Raw genomic sequence first — 18227 nt, 5'->3', positions numbered from 1 at the left:
CACACGCGTTGAGGCATCTCTTGGGTGGGGGCAGCCCTCAGCCTGTTCTTTGGGAGAAGGCGGCTTGGTAGTGACAGCTATACTAGGGCTCCCCTTACTAGGTGGGATGGATGGACCTTAAACCATTTGGTTATGAAATGTAGTGAGATGTCTTTTCCCTATGATTTTAGTGCACTAGGCTAGCTGCCAGGTGTACTGCTTGGTTATAAAGCAGGTACAGTAGAACCTCAAAGTTATGAACACCAGAGTTACAACTGAGTAGTCAACCACACACCTCATTTGGAACTGGAAGTACACAATCAGGCAGCAGCAGAGACAAAAGAAAAAAGCAAATACAGTAGTGTACTGTGTTAAATGTAAACTACCAAAAAAAAAAAAAGTAGCATTTTTCTTTTGAATAGTAGAGTTTCAAAGCTGTATTAAGTCAATGTTGGCAGCTGTAAACTTTTGAAAGAACAGCCGTCACTTTTTATTCAGAGTTACGAGCATTTCAGAGTTATGAACAACCTCCATTCCCCAGGTGTTTGTAACTGAGGTTCTACTGCACTGTTACCCAACAAGTTTCCTTGCTTCTGTCACTGGTGTGAGGTGAGACTTTCTAAGTTGTCTCAAGGATTTAGATCCACAGTTCCCATAAGTTTAGTGGGAGTTGTGCATCTAACTTTCCAAAACAGCTTTGAAAATCTCCCCTCATGTGATTAAAGGCACGGCGTGAGTTTACAGATTCTGCTTGTGTTTGAAGCCATAATTCTTCCTATAGTTACAACTAACCTTTAGATTAACTGTGGATGAGAGGGATTCCCTTTTCTCAATGTCTTTATCTTGCGTGTTTGGCAAGATAAAGACACTGGCAGCACTTTGTATGATCTCTCTTGCTATTTCTCCTCTAAAGCATATAAGGCATGGTTCATGCCTAAAAATTAGATCGACCTAGTTACATCACTCAGGGTTGTGAAAAATTTTGCATCCTGTGTGATGTAGTTAGGTCGACCTAGAGCTTGGCTACACTTGCATGTTACAGCGCAATAAAGGAGCCCTGGGCTCACTAGCTCACTACCCGTCCACACTGGCAAGGCACGTAGAGCGCTCTGACTCCGTGGCTACAGCGCTGCTGGTACTCCACCTCGGTGAGTGGAATAACGTTTGCTGCACCCCTGCTGGAGTGCCGCGGTGCCAGTGTGGACGAGGTGTTGCATTACTGCGCTCTGATCAGCTTCCAGAAACATTCCATAATCCCCTTAAGTCAAGTGGCTACTCTTGTCATTGTTTTTGAATCACTGTAGGAATGCGGATATGCCCTTTGAAAGCTCCGTTTCTGACAGCCGGCATGCTTATCTGCCCTGAGACAAAGCAACCATTAATGTGGAATGCTCTGTGTGAGGGGGGGGTCTGCTGCTGTCTGAACTTACAAGACAGCACGCTGACATGCTCTCAGCCCCCGAAAAACCCACTCTCCCCGCACATACACACAACACACTCCCTGTCACACTCCCTCCCTCCTCTCCCATTGAAAAGCACGTTGCAGTCACTTGCATGCTGGGATAGCTGCCCATAATGCACTGCACCCAGTGCCGCTGCAAGTGCCACAAATGTGGCCACGCCAGTGTGCTTGAAGCTGTCAGTGTGGACAGACTGCAGCGCTTTCCCGACTGCGCTCTGTGAAGGCTGGTTTAACTCAAAGCGCTCTACATCTGCAAGTGTAGCCATGCCCTTAACCTCCATGGGGAGGTGGATTAACAACATTCTTTTAACTGAAACTTGACAAAATCACAAACATTTCTGTTGACCTTATGCATCTTGGAGTTAGTGCTGGGTGAATTTGTTTTGGCAAATAGTTTATTCACCAAAAAATGCAATTCTGGATTGAGTGAACCTGTTCACGAATTCAGGTCAAAATTAGCAAATAGTTTCAGTCAAAAATGAGGGAATAATTTCCAAAAAAGTTGAAATGTTTCTTTTTTGACACTTTGGAAATGAGACATTTTGATTTTTTTTTAAATGACATTTCATTTATACATTTAGCTGGATTTAACTAGCTCCTCTTCCCACAAAAAATGTTTAGTTTTGGGTCCAACCCGAAATGAAACTTTCAGTTTTTTATGTAGACAAGAAAAAAGAAAATGTTATTGGTTCAGGTCACTCCACTGAACTGAAAGAACAATTATTTACCCTGCGCTACGTAGGGCTCTGTATTGTTACCCGTAGCTATAGTAGCTCAGAGCTTTCCACATGAAATATATTAGCAATAATGAGGTCCCTAGTGGACTCCAGGAAGTCCGTCTTCCGAATTAGTTTTTAATATTTGTTTCTCTAAAAAATTTTTTTGGTTTAAACTATCCAAGATTTCTTTTAAAATTTCCCCTTATTCAAAATATCTCCACTTGACAGCCCTTCCAACTTTCTTTTTAGGATATATATTTCTGGGGTAAACGGTGAAGATGTTGAAGTTTAAATATGCCGTGCGGAGTCCGACGGAGCCAGCCTCGATGGAGCCCATAGCTAGCCGTGCTTCTCGGCTGAACTTGCTCTTTCAGGTATAGGGAAGCTGGCATCAGACCTGATGAACTGCATCTTGTTTGCATCTGTGTTCACTGTATAAAAATGTCTTGTGTTGTGTGGGCAACCAAGCTTTACCCAACTGATTTTTTGGAGAGTGATAGAAAGGCATCTTGCTAGAAGCTCAAAGTCTGCACCTAATTTGCATAAAGTATAGATGATTGCAGCTGACCATCTTTTAATATGGAGCTGTTGCTCACATACTACAGATTTCAGATTAAGATAGAGCATCTGATGCTGAGTGGACTCTCCTGAGATGAAAATGGAACACTGCATGCTGGGACCAGTAGTCTTTGCAGCCTTCTCACTTTCACTTGAAGATGAGGGTGATCATAAGCATCATTTAACTAATTAGCTGCACTTTGAGCATCTTTTTTTCAATTAGTGTCCAGGATTCAAACAGCATTTCCTTCACATAAGAGTTGGTATGATGATTGCCTAGATCAGGGGTTCTCAAACTTCATTGCACTGTGACCCACTTCTGACAACAAAAATTACTTCAGGACCCCAGGAGTGGGAACTGAAGCCTGAGCCTGTCCAAGCCCCACCTCCCCAGGTACTGGGGGGCCAAAGCCCAAGGGCTTCAGCCCAGGCAGGGGGCCGGTAACCTGAGCCCCGCCACCCATGGCTGAAGCCCTTGGGCTTTGGCTTCAGCCCCAGATGGTGGGGCTTGGGCTTCGGTCCCGGGCCCTAGCAAGTTTAATGCCAGCACTGGCGACCCCATTAAAATGAGGTCGTGACCCACTTTGGGGTCCCAACCCACAGTTTGAGAACTGCTGGCCTAGATATTCCTGAAGCACATGGCAAAATCCATGGGCTAGTATAAAAATAGGACAACTTAAATCAGAAGCATTCAGAGGACCTAGAAAAAGAACACAGATGATGTGATTTGGCCTTTTAGCTGCCTTCTTTGAGTTTTCTTCAAGGAAAAAAGTAAAACATTTGTAATAGTGATTAGTGATGCACACAACTATCTGATGTATTTAAAACAAACCTCTAAAATATTATTTGTTTAATTTCTGAAGCAGTGATTTTTTTGGTTATGGATAATATATAATTTGTTCCTATACATATGTTATTGATTTGAGGCTTTTCATTATTGTCTGAGACTCCATCTGCTGTTGCTTTTTTTCAGGGGAAGCCGCCCTTTGTGACTCAACAGCAGATGTCTCCTCTCTCCCGGGAAGGCATCCTTGATTCCCTATTCGTTCTTTTTGAAGAATGCAGCAATCCTTCTTTAATGAAAATTAAACATGTAGGCAACTTTGTAAAAAAGTGTAAGTTTTCTGAGAGTAATTCTAGAACTAATTTGATGGATAGTAGTTAAAAGTATGGGCATTTAAATAACAAACTTAAATGCATAAAGCATTAATATTGCTGTCTTTGATTTGATCCTGTAACTGACTTTGTATGGACAACTCCTGCATTTATGTGGAACTCCCCTGAACTTATTGGAGCTCTGTACATATGCAAAGGTCCACCTGCACAGTCAGCTGAAGGATTTAAAGTGCATCCTTTCTTATGTGATTTTGTAGTTATGATATAGATATGGTTCAGGAGGCACTTCTATTCTAAGCCCCTCAGAGTACTGCATACAGAATTGTTCTGGCCATAAACCATTGACAGATGTGAACAAATTGGAAGGAATTTGGAGAATATGAGAATAATTAAAGGCTTGGAAGGGCTGATTTAAGAAGGAAGATAAATATTTAATTATTTTAGCCTGGTGTAATATTTTAGATACCATGTATTATGTATGGTGTTTTGTGTGTGTGAGCAGGTTGGCGGTTATATCCTGTAAGCAGTAGGTCAGCACCTAAGAATTTTTTTCAGTCAGAGTAAACCCATTTTACTAGTGATATGCTGAGATTCTAAAGAAAACTGCATTACAATCAACTAGCATTTTTGCTAAGATCTAATTGCACAACGGTCAGTTAACCAGAGTTTATAAAACTATCTATAATAGTTCCATCTGACTTCCAATTATTACATATAGAATGAAACTACTAGCTTTTGAAGACTAAAATAATGGAAAGAGGGGAATTGATTATCATGATCCAAGGAAGTATAACAAGGAATAATGGGATAAACTGAGCAAAGGAAAATTTAGGCTGAATATCAAGAAAAAATTGCTAGTAATTTCTATTAGATTATAGAATAGTCTCTCTCAAGGGAAGTTGTGAGGAAGTGGTGAAAACCCTGCCATCTGACTTCTAAAACTAGACTGGACAAAGTACTCTAACACAGTATAGAGACTAATCTTGAGAATGGTTGAGATGGTCTAATAGGTCTCCTTTATTTCTGATTTCTCTGATGCTATGAAAGGGGCTGAGTTATGGTTGCTGTGCAAACTATCTTTGAATTTCCTGACTCTAAAATCTCAGTCATAACTTTGCATTAGTATTTTTTAATAATTAATTATGCTTGATGTAGGTAAACAAGCAAATTATAAAGTGATTTAATACTTATTGAGGGCTTGGAACTAAAGAAATATTTCTTCCTTTGCTAAAACTGTAATCATCACAAAATGTTACGTGTCTAATGTAAAATAACTTTCATTTTGTGCAGATTCAGAGACTGTAGCTGAGTTACGAGAACTGCTGCCCAGTGTGAAGGATTTTGAAGTAAAAAGTCTGGTGGGAAGTGGTCATTTTGCAGAAGTACAGGTGGTGAGAGAGAAGGTGACTGGTGATGTCTATGCTATGAAGGTGATGAGCAAGGAGTCCTTGTTGGCACGAGAACATGTATGTGTATTAATTTATGGTATATTCTTTTAATTATGTTAGTAGACCTGCAAAAGGTGACCTAGTGGCCGTGAGCATTTTCTTTCCTCCATTATTAAACTTTGATTAAAAACGCTGATGGGAAAGATGGTTCTAACTTGGAGTTAAATGATATAATAAAGAATTACACTAATATTTCAACAATAAATTCCACCTCATGGTGTTTGGGGTGATTTGGGATTAGCTAGATTGATGGAAATCTTATTGAATGAATTGCATTTAAGGTAGCATTGTAATTTAATGTTTCACTATGTATTTATTGCAGAATTGGTCATAGGATGCTCATTCCTAATTGTGCTAGCATGGGTTCTTGTTCTTGTCTGATTTTGTTTTTCCTCAGTTGGTGGTGGTGGTATTATTTACTATTTTTATTATGGAAGTGCCTAAAAGTGCTGTGACAAAGTGGGAATGTTCTTAATGTTTTCTCTGAATACTGTGTGGGTGCCTCAGTTTCCCCTATGCAGTTCTTAAGTATCTAGGTGGTGAGATAAGGGTGTGTGATTGTTGCAGAGCCCTAGAGGGCCAGTGTGATGGTGTCTGTACAGAGAATGGCCGACGCCCTGTCTCCTGGCAACTGATGGCCTGGGCCCCTCTTCTGCAAAGGTGCCAACTGAAGGTGTTGGAGAACAAAGAGATCAGGTGGCCTCCTGGCCCAGGAAAGAGGCAAAGGCGAGAGGAGGAGCTGGAGAGTTTCAGTTTGGAGTTGGCTGGGAAATGGAGGGAGGGCCAGAGGGGGCTCTGGCCTCTCTGCCCCCCAAGATGGACCTGACTGAGGGGTCCTGGTCTCTGTACCTACAAGCTCTGTTTTAGACCATGTTCCTGTCGTTTAAAAAAAGAAAAGGAGGACTTGTGGCACCTTAGAGACTAACAAATTTATTTGAGCATAAGCTTTTGTGAGCTACAGCTCACTTCATTGGATGCATGCAGTGGAAAATACAGTGGGGAGATTTATATAGACAGAGAAAATGAAACAATGGGTGTTACCATACACACTGTAAGGAGAGTGATCACTTAAGATGAGCTAATATCAGCAGGGGGGCGGCGGGAGGAACCTTTTGTAGTGATAATCAAGGTGGGCCATTTCCACAGTTGACAAGAACGTCTGAGGAACAGTGGGCGGGGGAGGGGAATAAACATGGGGGAATAGTTTTACTTTGTGTAATGACCCATTCAGGCCTAAATTAATTGTATCCAGTTTGCAAATTAATTCCAATTCAGCAGTCTCTCCTTGGAGTCTGTTTTTGAAGTTTTTTTGTTGAAGAATTGTCACTTTTAGGTCTCTAATCGAGTGACCAGAGAGATTGAAGTGTTCTCCGACTGGTTTTTGAATAATTCTTGACGTCTGATTTGTGTCCATTTATTCTTTTTCATAGAGACTGTCCAGTTTGGCTAATGTACATGGCAGAGGGGCATTGCTGGCACATGATGGCATATATCACATTGGTAGATGTGCAGGTGAACTAGCCTCTGATAGTGTGGCTGATGTGATTAGGCCCTATGATGGTGTCCCCTGAATAGATATGTGGACACAGTTGGTTACGGGCTTTGTTGCAAGGATAGGTTCCTGGGTTAGTGGTTCTGTTGTGTGGTGTGTGGTTGCTGGTGAGTATTTGCTTCAGGTTGGGGGGCTGTCTGTAAGCAAGGACTGGCCTGTCTCCCAAGATCTGTGAGAGTGATGGGTCGTCCTTCAGGATAGGTTGTAGATCCTTGATGATGCGTTGGAGAGGTTTTAGTTGGGGGCTGAAGGTGATGGCTAGTGGCGTTCTGTTATTTTCTTTGTTGGGCCTGTCCTATAGTAGGTGACTTCTGGGTACTCTTCCGGCTCTGTCAATCTGTTTCTTCACTTCAGCAGGTGGGTATTGTAGTTGTAAGAATGCTTGATAGAGATCTCGTAGGTGTTTGTCTCTGTCTGAGGGGTTGGAGCAGATGCGGTTGTATCGTAGAGCTTGGCTGTAGACAATGGATCGTGTGGTGTGGTCTGGATGAAAGCTGGAGGCATGTAGGTAGGAATAGCGGTCAGTGGGTTTCCGGTATAGGGTGATGTTTATGTGACCATCGCTTATTAGCACCATAGTGTCTTTTTTTTACTGGCTGGCTGAGAGTCACGTCTGACTGCGGAGCTGGGGGTGCAGGGCCCTCTGGCTTCCCCAGGAGCCCCGCCTGTGCGGACTCGCTGTGGGAAGTGCACGGTGTGAGAAGGGGATGCTGAATGCTCCAAGGTCAGACCCAGGAAGGTCAAAGCTGTGTAAGCTTTTTGCCCTGGAGACAGTCTGCTCACAGGGAAGAAGCTCCCCCAGAGTCCTGACTGGCTTCTTATGGAGTAGTTCCAGAGCATTGCCCGGTGACTCCGTGACAAGTGCCAAATGAGATTGGGGCTCCATTATATTAAATATTATGCAAACGCGTAATGAGAGATGGTGTTACCCTGGAGAGTTTCCTATCTAAACAAACAACGCAATGAAGTGTGGGAAGGGAAATAGAGGTACAGAGAGGTGAAATGACTTTCCTAGATCACACAGCTGGTTAGTGGCAGATGATGGTTTGTAAGTAACTTTTGAATAAATGGCACGTTCTAAGCTTATGGCAATGATGGATGCTCCTCTGGAGCTAGGGAATTCTAATGCATTCTGTTACTTTTTATTAGGATTAAAACTAATCCATTTTCTTTTTGTAGGTGTCATTTTTCGAGGAAGAACGGAGTATATTATCTCGGAGTAGCGGTACCTGGATCCCACAGTTACACTATGCATTTCAGGACAAAAAAAATCTCTACTTGGTAAGTGTAGATTTTTTTTCTCTTCTGTGGTGTTTAAGGTTGAACTTTTCTATGTTTGTATTAAACAGCATTGTGGTGGCTGGAAGTTTTACCTTTCCTTCTGTAAATTTTCCTACACCATAAGTAGGCTTCGCAGAATTTTTTATTTTTATTTTTTTTATAATTTCAGTGGATAATATTGGCTTTTTTTATTTTAAGCATTTTTTCTATTTTTATCAGTTTAACTTTTCAGAGTTGTGCAAAATTATGGGTCCTAAGCTTTTTTTTTTTTAGATTTTTATTGATTTATATTTGTGCAGTTGTGGGAAATTATGCGGAGTCATACAATAATTATTTAATGACAGACACTGAGATTCAAAAAGTTAAAGATTTATACATGTTAAAACAAGAAGCTGTCAACATTGTATGTCAAAATTTTAGCCTTAAACTCTAATAAGCAACGTTTTTCTTTCTTGGCCTATCTGTAAATTTCTGTTATCAATGGATATATTTTTCAATTGATTTGTGCATGTATGGTGAAATTGATGTTTATCTACATTTACTGATAAAATACAAGCCTAACTATGAGATTATCTGGCCTATGTAGTATTTAAGGGCTTAATCAGATGTCTTTTTGTGTATCTGAACTACAAACATGTCTCTTAAATTTCATTCAGGTTATGGAGTATCAACCTGGAGGAGACTTATTGTCACTCTTAAACCGATATGAAGACCAACTAGATGAAAGTATGGTGCAGTTTTATTTAGCAGAGCTGGTTTTGGCCATTCACAGTGTCCATCAGATGGGCTATGTACACCGGTATGTGGGCATCTCTTTGAAATACACTTATGATTTTATCAGTATAATTCTGGAATGAGTATTGGAGTGGTGAACTCCAAATCTCATGTGACATCTATTTCAAGGTCTGTCTTTTGTACATGTTAGGAAAAAAGTTAGAAAATGAATTATACTCCCGCTGCAGTTGTTGCTGAAGGCATTATGTTTGATGTAGACCCTGAAACTAATATGAAAGGATGGCTACAGATGTTTGAAAGCTCAGTTACATTGTTTTGTCCTATAGAAATATGAAGACATTTTACAGCAATTGAGTGTGGATGTTTTTGGCACCAAATAATAAAATAAACTATTTGAACTGTTAAAGATTATTGAGGTGAGATGAGTGCTGTGGAAAAACAAAGCCAATATAGTATGTTAGAGTACTTGGGTGCATGTATGTATTACAAGAATTTCTAAGGAACCTATCACCATGGATCCATGGATGTCATTACAATCTGATACTCACCCCAAGTATTCAGTCATATGGACAGACCACACATATGTCCCAACCAAAGGCTGCTGCATGTAGGGCAGCAGCACGCAGACTTTTAACAGCTGGAAGACTACTTGGCTTTGAATGGAGTTTGGAAGAACTGCAAAATAAGTTGGTTCTAAGGATTTGGGTTGAGAACCATATGATGTTGCATTGCCATTTAAGTTCAGCACATTGATGTGTCATGAAATAGCAATGCAACACCCGCTGCTCTCTTCTCTTTCCTTTTTGGTGGAAGAAATACATTTGTTGTTAATTGTTGGTTCCTCCAGCCTCCAGTGGGGAAAGCTCAGTAGCTGACTGCCTAAAACCAAAGTTGTGAGTGGAGCAACAACTGGAAGTCCGGACCCCACAGAATCCCTATGTAGGGTTATGAAGAACAGCATGCAGTTGGGGAGACACAGATTGAGTAGTAAGGAGATGTTATGTAGAAGTGACAGCAAGGAACAGCTACTGACTGGCATAGAGAGATTATTAATTGTGTTGTGCTTACTTACAGAGATATCAAACCAGAGAATGTTCTCATTGACCGACTAGGACATATTAAACTTGTGGACTTTGGATCAGCTGCCAAAATGACAGCGAACAAAACGGTAATAAAGTGTATATAAACTGTGTCTGTCTTGTTTGGATCATTCAGTCAAAAATGAAAACCAATTTCGTGTCCGTTCCTGACTGTTGATACTTTATTCTTTTGTCTTTCCCAGCTAATATGGAGTATTAATGATAATACTTCAAAGACGAAAAGTGCTAAGTATCTTCCATAGCTGTAGGTAGATCTGTAAACAGATTAGCTTATACAGGTTTTTAGTTGTGGGTAAGGAAAGGACAAATCTTTTACAGTGCTTCCCTTCTCATGGTACTAAGGCTGTGTTACAATGTGAATTCATACTTTAAAAGATGTCTGTAACTATTGATTTTCCTGGATAAATTCATGGAGGTTAAGTCCATTAATGGCTATTAGCCAGGATGGGTAAGGAATGGTGTCCCTAGCCTCTGTTTGTCAGAGGGTGGAGATGGATGGCAGGAGAGAGATCACTTGATCATTACCTGATAGGTTCACTCCCTCTGGGGCACCAGGCATTGGCCACTGTCAGTAGACAGGATACTGGGCTGGATGGACCTTTGGTCTGACCCAGTATGGCCATTCTTATGTTCTTATGCTCTTTATTTTTCTCTAAAAGGTATTTTGCATTGTTATCACAAAAGTTCCCTCTAAAACATTTGAGTGGACAGTACTACTTGTACGCATACTTTTCAGAAAGCTAGGATAAAAAAATCACATGAAAGGGTCTAAGGGCTTTTTCTCAGAAATGCCCTGACTCATCAACATACTTAAACATGTGGAGAACTTAAGCACTTGTGTAGTCTAATGGATTTCATTGGAACTATTTATGTAGTAAAAATGAAGTCAAATTAAGTAAAAATCTTAAACCAACCAAACTGTATCGTAGAATTTCTATAGATAGTAATTCAGTGCTCTAACAACAAGAATCTAGCAGTAGGGATATATTACTGACCACCCGACTGAGATGGTGATAGTGACTGTGAAATGCTCAGGGAGATTAGAGAGGCTATTAAAATAAAAAACGCAATAATAATGGGGGATTTCAACTATCCCCGTATTCACTGGGTACATGTCACCTCAGGACAGGATGCAGAGAGAACGTTTCTTGACACCTTAAATGACTGCTTCTTGGACCAGCTAGTCCGGGAACCCACAAGAGGAGAGGCAATTCTTTAGTCCTAAGTGGAGTACAGGATCTGGTCCAAGAAGTGAATATAGCTGGACTGCTTGGTAATAGTGACCATAATATAATTACATTTAACATCCCTGTGGTGGGGAAAACACCACAGCAGCCCACCACTGTAGCATTTAATTTCAAAAAGGCGGACAACACAAAAATGAAGTTAGGTAAACAGAAATTAAAAGGTACAGCGCAAAAAGTGAAATCACCGCAAGCTGCATGGAAACTTTTTAAAGACACATAATAGGGGCTCAACTTAAATGTATACCCCAAATTAAAAAACACAGAGAACCAAAAAAGTGCCACAGTGGCTAAACAACAAAGTAAAAGAAGCAGTAAGAGGCAAAAGGGCGCCCTTTAAAAAGTGGAAGTTAAATCCTATTGAGGAAAATAGAAAGGAGCATAAACTCTGGCAAATGAAGTGTAAAAATATAATTTGGAAGGTCAAAAAAGAATTTGAAGAACAGCTAGCCAAAGACTCAAAAAGTAATAGCAAAATTTTTTTTAAGTACATCAGAAGCAGGAAGCCTGCTAAACAACCAGTGGGGCCACTGGCCGATTGAGATGCTAAAAGAGCACTCAAGGACGATAAGGCCATCACGGAGAAACTAAATAAGTTCTTTGCATCGGTTTTCACGGCTGAGGATGTGAGGGAGATTCCCAAACCTGAGCCATTCTTTTTAGGTGACACATCTGAGGAACTGTCCCAGATTGAGGTGTCATTAGAGGAGGTTTTGGATAAAATCGATAAACTAAACAGTAATAAGTCACCAGGATCAGAGAGTATTCACCCAAGAGTTCTGAAGGAACTCAGATGTGAAATTGCAGAACTACTAGGTATAGTCTGTAACCTCTCATTTAAATCAGCTTCTGTACCAAATGACTTGAGGATAGCTAATGTGATGCCAATTTTTAAAAAGGGCTCCAGCAATTACAGGTCGGTGAGCCTGACTTCAGTACCGGGCAAACTGATTGTAACTATAGTAAAGAACAAAATGATCAGACATATAGATGAACAAAATTTGTTGGAGAAGAGTCAACATGGTTTTTGTAATGGGAAATCATGCCTCACCAATCTATTAGAATTCTTTGAGGGGGTCCACAAGCACGTGGACAAGGGGGATCCAGTGGATATAGTGTACTTATATTTTCAGAAGGCCTTGACAAGGTCCCTCACCAGCTCTCTTAAGCAAGGTAAGCTGTCATGGGATAACAGTGAAGGTCCTCTTATGGATTGGTAACTGGTTAAAAGATAGGAAACAAAGGGTAGGAATAAATGTTCAGTTTTCAGAATGGAGAGAGGTAAATAGTGGTGTCCCCCAGGAGTCTGTACTGGGCCCAGTCCTATTCAACACATTCATAAAAGATCTGGAAAAAAGGGTAAACAGTGAGGTGGCCAAATTTGCAGATGATACAATACTATTCAACATAGTTAAGTCCCAGGCAGACTGCAAAGAGCTACAAAAGAATCTCTCAAAACTGGGTGACTGGGCAACAAAATGGCAGATGAAATTCAGTGTTGATAAATGCAAAGTAATGCACATTGGAAAACATAATCCCAACTATACATATAAAATGATGAGGTCTAAATTAGATGTTACCACTCAAGAAAGAGATCTTGGAGTCACTGTGGATAGTTCTCTGAAAACATCTACTCAATGTGCAGCGTCAGTCAAAAAACCAAATCGAATATTGGGAATCATTAAGAAAGGGATAGATAATAAGACACAATATCATGTTGCCTCTATATAAATCCATGGTACGCCTACATCTGGAATACTGCATGCAGATGTGGTTGCCCCATCTCAAAAAAGATATATTGGAATTGGAAAATGTTCAGAAAAGACAACAAAAATGATTAGGGGTATGGAACGGCTGCCATCTGAGGAGAGATTAATAAGACTGGGACTTTTCAGCTTGGAAAAGAGACGACTCGGGGGATATGATAGAGGTTTATAAAATTGTGACTGGTGTGGAGAAAGTAAATAAGGAAGTGTTATTTACTCCTCATAACACAGTAACTAGGGGTCACCAAATAAAATTTAATAGGCAGCAGATTTAAAATACAAAAGGAAGTATTTTTTTCACACAACGCACAGTCAACCTGTGGAAGTCCTTGCCAGAGGATGTTGTGAAGGCCAAGACTATAACAGTGTTCAAAAAAGAACTAGATAAGTTCATGGAGGATAGGTCCACCAATGGCTAGTAGCTACGATGGACAGGGATGGTGTCCCTAGCCTCTGTTTGCCAGAAGTTGGGAATGGTGATGGGATGGATAACTTGATGGTTACCTGTTCTGTTCATTCCCTCTGGGGCACCTGGCATTGGCCACTGTCGGAAGACAGGACACTGGGCTAGATGGACCTTTGGTCTGACCCAGTATGGCTGTTCTTATGTACTTATAAGTCTTGCTGAATCAGGGCTAAATGTATTCAAAGTGTGCATGAAGGTGGCATATCTTGAACTCTATTGATATTCCAGTTTTAAAAGTAGTCATACTGCAGTATTCTGGGGTTAGATTCTGAACACATTGCTTTCTAAGTGGAAAAAAAACTTATTTAGGTTTAGCTGTCTTTACAGGCTGTTTCTAAATTTAAAATACTGCATACGTTTTAAGAAGTGAGAATTTTAAATTAAAATATTTAGAAGCTGTATTTATAAATAGAATATATATTTCTAGTCTAGAGCCTGCTTTTGTTATGTATATTTGAATTTATATAAAGAGCCCTTCTTTATTGTGTAGACAGTATACTGTATTATACTATATTATCTTGTATACTGCACTTTTGTATCTTCCAAATCTTTCTTTTCTCAGAGCCCCCGTACTTTATTACCTTTTACGTTAACTGTTTTCTCCTTTTTTTCATGTCTTCTGTTTCTTCAACCTTCTGGCTATTGCGTTGCTCTCCCCTGCTGTTTTGTTTCATCCTTATGCCAGTAGCAGTGTGAAAATGACTAATTCTGATTCCTGAAGAACCTATTAAGAGCACTTCAGAGACCAGGATTCCAGTCAATTTTAGTTTGCTGGTGGCATACGCAGAATGGAATGGTAGGGGAGAATGATGGATGAAGTGTAGGGTCAGGAAGTCATGCTGAGAAATGTTGATCCCTAAATTTCACTTGTGTATGAGAATTTAGCTATACACTCCCATTAATGTCAGTGAAAGTTGCATCACTGGCACTGTGCGTACCACTTAAAACATCAGAGGTTAGCGCATGCTCTTTAGAATGCAACATTCTAAGTCTTGGTTACTTCAGTTGTATGTGGTTTGTAGAAACAATTAGCTCTTTTAATCTATGTTAACTCATTCCATGTGGAAGTTATTAATTTTCAGTTTCCCTAACACTGTAACTAACTCTATATTAGTTATCTTGCTCTCTGATTCTTTTCTGGGAAAGCTCCTACTTATAAATTTACTTGTAAACAGTGGTGGAAAACCAGATGCCTCTGTTCTTTATAAGCACGATGACAAATTAATTTCAGTGCCAGGAAAATAATCAAGGGCCAGACTGTAACTTCACATGTAATGTCTTTATTTCCAGGTGAATGCCCCGCTGCCTGTTGGCACCCCAGACTACATGGCACCAGAGATGCTAACTGTTTTGAACGGGGATGGTAAAGCTTCACATGGCCCAGAGTGTGACTGGTGGTCTTTGGGAATCATTGCTTATGATATGATTTATGGAAAATCTCCTTTCACTGAAGGGACCTCAACAAAAACCTTTAATAACATCATGAACTTCCAGGTAGAGAGGCCTTTCCTATATTTCAGGATAAAGAAGGCTAGAACTAAAAACTACTTTTTTCTACAGCTGGAAAAAGGGGGTTCTAGACGTCTGTTGTTTTGTCACATTCCAAGTGTTCTCTGAAACATGTATTGAAAATGTTTGCCATATTCTCCCTGAATGTATGTCAGTCATTTGACTATCTCAGGTTACTTCACTAATTATTATAAGAATTGTCTAAAAATAAGTCTGTGCAATTCATCAGTTAAGAAAGATTTCTCTGTGTCCTGCTGTAGTATTGGTAAGATCTTCTTTGATGTACCATGAAATTGGCACACAGTATCTATTAGCAAAAAAACTTTCATTCCCATCTTGAACCTTAAAGTTTTTGGCATATCTCAGGTTAATGAAGATTTGAACCTAAAAGCTTCAGATTCTGTTTTCCTACTGAGCAAAGAAATATTTTTATTTCAAATGCAGAGGTTCCTGAAGTTCCCAGAAGATGTGAAAGTCAGTAATGAATTTCTTGATCTGGTCCAGAGTCTGTTATGTGGGCTGAAGGAGAGACTAGATTATGAGGGTCTCTGCTGCCATCCATTCTTCTCTAAAATTGACTGGAATAACATCCATAATAGTAAGCAGAACAATATTATATTAAAAATAGGTCCTTGATAACATGTGGGTATGAGTAAAATGAGTATTTGCTGAGTGTTTGAACTGGTTAATCATTTTTTAAAAAAAAGAAGCGGTACTGCACTATAGCAGCAGAAATGTTTTGAGGAATGATTTATTTATTCTGTTTTATGGCTAGGATGTGTTAATATACTGTATGTTATAATCTCACAGGTGAAAATGTAAGTAAAAAATTATATAAAATACAAGTGTATTCCTGCAACTCTTCCCCACTCTAGTCTGCCTACACCTTTATTTTCTTTTGTTTTGTAGTTTCTTAATCTTCTCTCCTCTTACCACTTCATGATTCAATTTGTTAGATGTGAATCATGCTCCTTTTATCTTCTGTTTGTAGTGACCTATGTCAGGGATGCTATAGGAATGGAGTTTATGCTACTAGAAACTAAAGTAGAACAGGGATTCCCAAACTTTTTCATAGTGTGGACCACATCTAATTAGAGATTTTCTTGTGGACACTCCTGTTCACAATTTTGCAGGCCACCTTCTCCCCTGGTGATAGAATAACCACCTGTGTGGCAAATAATTTTCCTTGTAAGCAATGGCTGTAATATTAGGAAAGTAATGCAATTTAGCTGCTGGAAATACTGAGGCACCAGCACCAGATATGAAGCCAAGTACTCCATTCACCAGTGGTCCTTGAACCTCTGATTTTTAGAATACTATTCAGTTATTTAAACTGTGAGATCCTTGGGGCAAGGACCAGGTCTTCCTTACATTTGGTACAGAGCCCAACAGATTGGTTACTCTGATTATTAAGCATCATGAGAGTAGTCTAGATTCTAAGATTACTATTAGGCTTAGATCGCCAGCCTCAGATGACTATTTGTCCTCTTTGGGGATTCTCGGGTTGAATATTGACACTCTCCCTCTTTTCAGCTTCAAGAATCCTAAACTTTTAGAACAGCTATTCTATCAGAACTGTTGGTTGTTACCTTTATAATATCATTGAGTTTTGATTGGGAAGTTTCTTATTATTTCAGCATGTCTGGTGTAGATTTCAGCTCACTCTTCATCTTTCTCTTGAGCCATCTCTACTACTTCACCAGTTTTTGTTCTCGAAGTTCCTATATTGGTTGAGTTTAGACCTTAATCTTTTCATAGGTATCTTGGATGTTGTGGAAAATGGTGAGTTGGAATCCATTCCAGTGCCACCTTGGCAATCTGCTTGTCTGGCATTCTGGAAACTGTCTAAGTTAGTTGGTATTGCCTTGCCATTTCACAGGAGAACAATGATGCTGACTGACTATTCAATTGGTAGGCATTCTTGGGGTTCTTTTGTATGTCCAAATAGCCAAGCGAGCAAAAAGAAAAACCAAAACAAAAAAACCCCCAAACCTCCCAGCCTATTTCCATCTGTAACTGGCCAGAAGATTGTGCCCTAGTCTGTTAGATTCAGACCTAGCCATGGTGAGATCAATACAGTTGTGATCTACAGGCTAAATTATAATGACTCATATGTAGGAATGAAGCCATACCCCATGAAAAAGCTGTAATTGGTACAAAACACAGCAGTACTTCTGCTTTTAGCAACAGAATGAATACATCACCCTGGTGCTTTGCTCTCTGTACTTGTTCCCCATTAACTAAGTTTGTCCAGGTCAATGTCTGTCTTACTATTCAGAGCCGTCAGGAGTTAGCTTCTAGAAAGATTGCTGCTCTCTCCATCAGCTTGACTTCTCATGACTGCTGTGTTCAACTGGAGCAATGAAACTGTCAACCAGAAGTGTGATACTTGTGAGAGCAGGAAGTGGAACTTTCACAGGAGCTAGACATAGCCGATGGAGCTTGCTCGCATGAGTTGATGATCATGGACCTAACTGCTTTCAGAATAAAATGTAAAACTTGTTCCTTTGAGGTGTCTTTCACTAAATAAGTTCTATATGCACACACGCAGATACGCATCTATAAATCAATCAAGTTATTTCTCTTTCAGGATGAGAGGGAAGAAAGAGAGAGTGTGTTACTTGTTAAGTATTTGGGAAGTACTCCATCACTATTAAGAAAAGGAGTACTTGTGGCATCTTAGAGACTAACAAATTTATTTGAGCATAAGCTTTCGTGAGCTACAGCTCACTTCATCGGATTGGATGAAATGAGCTGTAGCTCACGAAAGCTTATGCTCAAATAAATTTGTTAGTCTCTAAGGTGCCACAAGTACTCCTTTTCTTTTGCGAATACAGACTAACACAGCTGCTACTCTGAAATCCATCACTGTTGTAACTGGGGCTATGTAAGCGCCTAGATAATCAGCCTAACTCTACCCCTTTCAGCTTAGAATTTGTGCTGTTAATACTGACCAAGAACATCCTTTCACTTTTTGTTGTTATGGGAACTTATAAAACAATTATTAGTTTTGCATTTAAACCATATCTTCTCTTCCCCTGAGATAGTCACTTCTATAAAGCTTCCAACCTCCATGGGCTCAGGCAGCAGGAATCTGAAGTTGGCTCCTAAATGTAGAAGTAGAATGCAGCTCTATGTAAGCCCCCAGGTCAGCCACCTGAATCTGCTCCAGTAGGTGTTTGAAACAGCTTTTCGTTGTTAGTTTGCACCTTACTAGGAGCATACTAGCAAAACCTAATGTAGGCTCTCTGCCCTGTATTTATTTACTTCTGCTGTTTACTGAAGTTTATTG

The 18227-nt window shown here is 40.0% G+C and overlaps 1 protein-coding gene across 3 annotated transcripts in view; it reads left to right on the top strand.

The window, feature by feature from the left end:
• The first annotated feature begins 2423 nt into the window (after positions 1-2423).
• The window catches only part of CIT (citron rho-interacting serine/threonine kinase), a 93681-nt gene continuing 77877 nt past the window's right edge, over positions 2424-18227 (top strand). For all 3 annotated transcript variants that reach the window (XM_074972816.1, XM_074972815.1, XM_074972814.1), the window contains exons 1-8: positions 2424-2534; positions 3692-3833; positions 5125-5300; positions 8014-8115; positions 8772-8914; positions 9925-10018; positions 14717-14920; positions 15380-15533. In XM_074972816.1, coding sequence (XP_074828917.1) covers positions 2439-2534; positions 3692-3833; positions 5125-5300; positions 8014-8115; positions 8772-8914; positions 9925-10018; positions 14717-14920; positions 15380-15533 — 1111 coding nt within the window. In that variant the 5' untranslated portion in view covers positions 2424-2438. The remainder of the gene's footprint in view (positions 2535-3691; positions 3834-5124; positions 5301-8013; positions 8116-8771; positions 8915-9924; positions 10019-14716; positions 14921-15379; positions 15534-18227) is intronic.

The sequence above is a fragment of the Natator depressus genome, chromosome 15 (assembly GCF_965152275.1).
Source record: "Natator depressus isolate rNatDep1 chromosome 15, rNatDep2.hap1, whole genome shotgun sequence".
In the NCBI taxonomy this organism is placed as follows: domain Eukaryota; kingdom Metazoa; phylum Chordata; order Testudines; family Cheloniidae; genus Natator; species Natator depressus.
This window is presented reverse-complemented; position numbering and strand designations above follow the sequence as displayed.